At 33.5% G+C, this 4,722-nt stretch overlaps 1 protein-coding gene across 1 annotated transcript; it reads right to left on the reverse strand.

Moving 5' to 3' along the window:
* Positions 1 to 1,428: 1,428 nt before the first annotated feature.
* Positions 1,429 to 3,502, reverse strand: LOC118028147 (xanthohumol 4-O-methyltransferase). The gene is made up of 3 exons (XM_035031683.1): positions 3,337 to 3,502; positions 1,870 to 2,462; positions 1,429 to 1,728 (listed from the first exon to the last, which is right to left on the reverse strand). The coding sequence occupies exons 1-3, from the start codon at positions 3,500 to 3,502 to the stop codon at positions 1,429 to 1,431; spliced, it is 1,059 nt and encodes a 352-aa protein (XP_034887574.1).
* Positions 3,503 to 4,722: the final 1,220 nt, after the last annotated feature.

Here is a 4,722-nt window from a genome sequence, read left to right on the forward strand (position 1 = left end):
CGAACCTCTTACCCATAGAAAGATATCTACCTAGACTTGAAGATCCAAATGGTGCTAGGAGGGATGCATAAAGATCTTATGGGAAAGACAAAAAGGTTCTCACCTGCTACATGTAGAGGCTTTTGAAAATCTTCATGTATAATATTCATAGATTTAAGGGGCTACTGAAGGATCATCATTTATTGTGTTTTTTTGTTTGTTTGAAACTGCTCTACAAAGGGCTGACCATGAAAGGGTTATGACCCATTTTCCCTGGGCTTAGTCAAGTGCTAAGTCCAGATACTTGTGAGTCTACCGAGTTTCCAAACCCATCGTCCTTAGGTTTAGCCAAGCACCGATCTTAGATACTCTTTAATGGAAGATAAGTATTATATCTTGATAGGATTGTTGATCATAAATATTTTATCTTGATTAAAATGTAAATGAGAGACATTTTATCTTAATGGATTAGAGAAATTTTATCCCAATAGGACCGTGGATCAAAAATATTTTATCTTGATGGGACAAAGATATTTTCCCTACAAGAATGAAAAGTATATGGGAAGCTATAAAAGGAAGAAAAAGAGATGATTGCCCCAGGTTCAATTTTTTCCCTTTGCTCTTACAATGACTTTTATATCTTAAAGAAAAAAAACCCTTTCTTAAAGGGATAATTGGTCTTTCCCTAAAGTGATTATAATTTAATCATCAAAGAGTCTCTAAATAAATAAAAGGAGGTCTTTTGCTAGTAACAATAATAATCTACCTGTGCTTTTACCATGAAAGGGTGGGCTAAATTGCTTAGAACTAAAAATTTAATGACTTTATCACTCAGCCAATCTTCATGCCCATGGAATAAAATAGGACCTCATCAAGAGAAAAACCTCTTCCCTCTAATAATTTCTTCCATTGGTGATCAGTTCTCTCCTTCCCACCAGTGGAGTGTGCAAACATCACTAAATCCATTACCATTGTTATCATAATATTATTTTCTACCATCAGGTGTAGCAATATAGGAGAATGTGCTTCTAACTCATTAAGTTAGAAGTTCAATTCTCACCATCGAAAATGTTCTTTTTCTTCGTGTAATATTGCATATTGATTGTTAATAGATTCAAACAGTCTGGTTCTTGGAATCGATCCAAGGCCAGGGGTGATCGGGCGCTGAGTGGTGGATCGAGTCTCGGTAACGTAAAGACTAATCCAAAAATACCTCCTTTACTATAAAACATATATATAATCATCTAGTTTCTATAGATTACAACCACAAGCGACCATCATAATCAATAATATATTATAAAGTTTTAAGAATCTATGAATACAGTTTAGGGAAAGGCGTTTCAAGAGTCGGATTATTATGCCTAATATTATTATTGACTGCTGCATCGCAGGCGTACGTACGTAGTTTACTTATTTAAGATATTATTATGACTATAACAAATTGATATTTCACTCTGGATAAGCCTCGATAATAGATTCCAAAGCTGGAATCTTGATGATTTTATAGCGATAGAAGCCTCCTTCCTCTAATAATTTCTTCCATTCTTGCTCAGTTCTCTCCTTCCCACAAGTGAGTGCAAACATCACTAAATCCATTGCCATTCTTATACCATCAAGTTTATCACAATGATCATCTGTTTTTAGAACTATATCAGCTATGATAAGCTTTCCAGTTTTTTCAGGTATTGCTTTCTTGCAATTTCTCAAAATTTCAACGCATGATTCATCGGTCCAATCATGCAATATCCGCTGCAAAAATACAAAAAAGAGAAAGAATAAGCATATGTAAAATTCATGCTCAAGAAAAGGATATCTATCGTTGTTTTTTGGATGAATTATCTATCGTTATATTAATTTGAGCCCCAATAAAATTTCTAACAGGGCACTGACCTTCATGAAAATTGCATCAGCATTAGGAATAGCGTCAAACATATTTCCTGCAACATGGGAAACTCCTTCATATTTTGGTGCTGTTGCTACAACGTGTGGCAGATCTAAGTTTATTCCTTTAATGTGTGGGTAGGCCCTGACAATCTCTGCTACATTTCCTCCAGTACCACCAGCAACATCCACCAATGATCTAATATTGTTGAAACCATCTTTGTATTGTGACAAAATTGCCGTCATCACGATCTTTGATGTGCATGCCATGGCCTCATTGAAATTCCTGTTGACCTCAGGATTTCGAGACGCAAGATCCCACACTTCACAGCCATGAGCCTTCGAGAAAGCGGTGCCACCTTCTTTGATACATTGGCTCAAGCAATACCACGGTGCTAGGAAGGATGGATTGAGTTGCATGATTACTGTAGAAGCGAGGCTTCGTTCAGAGTCATGTATTAGCAATCTTGATTTTTGATTCAGCCCAAAGAGTGTTTCTCCTCCATCTGATGGGGGGTGTGCAGTAAAAATTTCTTTTCTGACCAAATATCTCATGATACGAGCAAGATAAGAAATGTCCGAGCTAGGTGAGTTATTAATACCTGAAATCATGAAGGATACTAAAAATAAATCTGTATATTGCAAGGTGAGAATAACATTTATTGGTTATATAGTGGTATGTATGTTTTAATCATATACTAATCTTTAGGCTAGAATCAAGGTTTATACTCCACTGGAATCTTCAGAGCCAGCATAAAGTAAATAGTGATCATGGACAGAATTATGACTTAGATTTTTTAAAATATTTAAGAAATATTTATGCATGTATGACAATTAGAGCCTTCCACAATTCTCATTTAGTACTTGAAGGTTTTGTTAAGTCATGGTAATTTTTATTTCATAAGACGTAATTAATAAATATATCTTACTTATTTTTTAGATTTTTTGTTAAGTTGGGGTCTCGGATTATTGCAAAAGTGGCCTCTAGTTTAAGCTATTTCTGAGTATCTTCAAAATATAAAATTCATATCCCTACAATCTTTAACATCTCATTCTAGCATATGAAAACATATTATAAAACATATGTACAAAGAGAGTAAACAATAGTATATATACTTTGGAAACATTTATATGAAGTCCTAGGATAATTTGAGGAAAAATTATATAATTTTATCGTTTGTGTATTTAAAACAAATTAAAAGATTTCGGTTATAACGGAGAGAATCGGATTTGAAATTTCTTTGAAAAGGGAGAATAAAATTTTCACTTGAGCTACATTTTAATGGTCAAAATAAAACGTCTAAATGTAAAACTACATGACCAATATTTCATGAACTCTTAAAACCTATACTATTTAAATTTACCAAAATGACTTTGTAGTTTTCCACAGTAGAATTATATGCATAGTAATCCTAGTAATTTAATTGCTATATTTATGTAAGCAAAAAAAAGGATTGAATTAGGAAGAGTTGAAACCTGAAGCTATTTGGGACACAGAGATTGGACGACCGTGAGAATTTATTATATCTGCCAGTCTAAGCTCCACCGCACACTTTAAAACCATAGAATCAGCAAAACCAAGCACGAGTTGAGATATTTCAACTTGGCTTTTGAACAATGCCTCTGCCTCTTGTGATGCCATTCTCAGTTTCTGTATTTTCCAACAAGCCTAGATTTACCCTGCAAAAGTTTGTGAGATAATAGTATAATTTATAGACGGGGCCGGGAGGTAAAATGCAAATTAATTTTTTTGGTTATATGTTTTTAATAGATTTGTATAATTGTAGTCTTTCTACTTTTTTCACAAACCAAGTTTTTCATAGAAGCTCCTTCAGGTATGGTTTTAATATAGAAAAACAAAGTGAAAGAAAGGAAATTTAGGAGGAGACAAGGAGAAGGAAGAAACTTTGGCAATTGTAGCAAGTAGGGCTGTATTGTTTGGTGTGAAATGAATAGGGGAGGGAGTATGGGGTTTATGTAGAACAAAAAAATAAAATAAAAAATCTAAGTGACTGCCTGTAACCCACTACACATACATGAACACGCAACATGTTTAAGAAAATAGTGTAAACAAAACGATAAATTGTATGTCTCTAAAAAATTATATTTCGTTTTTAATTTTATTTTCCTAGGTATAACTCAATTAAGAAACTCTTTTTTACTCTTCCCTGCCTTACTTGGGTTTCGAATTCTACTCTTCTTTTGAGCCAAATTAAAAGTGATAATGTAGAAATAATCAGTGTAAAAGCATAGTGTTGTATCTTACTGGAGGACTGACTCAAAATAGAGTTAGATTAATATGTTATTTAATGTTTTATCTGGTTTAATTAAAAGCTCGACTCGAATGAAGCTTTAGATTCTGATTTTTTTTCTTGATCAACACCATGGTGTAAGGTAAAATAAGCAATATTTTTTATATTTTTTTTTTTTTTTAAGAAGTATATGATTTCATTAAACGCCATAACCTGGCGGCATGTGAAATTATAGAGCCTGCCGCATATCAATTTTGCAGGAACTACCAAACTAAGCAAGGTCCATACAAAGAGGACAAAATATCAGATATAGCCTAAAAAAGCAACATTATAATCTACACAAGATAACCATTACTGCAAAATCCAGGGGAAGCTTCCAAGAGTCTCCAATTCAAATTTCTAATGGATTTGGACCTCTAAAGAGAAGCACATTTAATAGTTTGATAGACATAATCTGAAAGACGGATCAAAACCAAGCAATGAAATAACTTGATTTTCGCACTCCATGCTTTGCCATACAATCTACCAGACTATTGCTCTCATGGTACATATATAAGAAAAAATTAATTGAGCCAAACAATCTAGTCAATTTCTGAATTGTGGAGAAAAG

The sequence above is a fragment of the Populus alba genome, chromosome 13 (assembly GCF_005239225.2).
Source record: "Populus alba chromosome 13, ASM523922v2, whole genome shotgun sequence".
Classification (NCBI taxonomy): Eukaryota; Viridiplantae; Streptophyta; class Magnoliopsida; order Malpighiales; family Salicaceae; genus Populus; species Populus alba.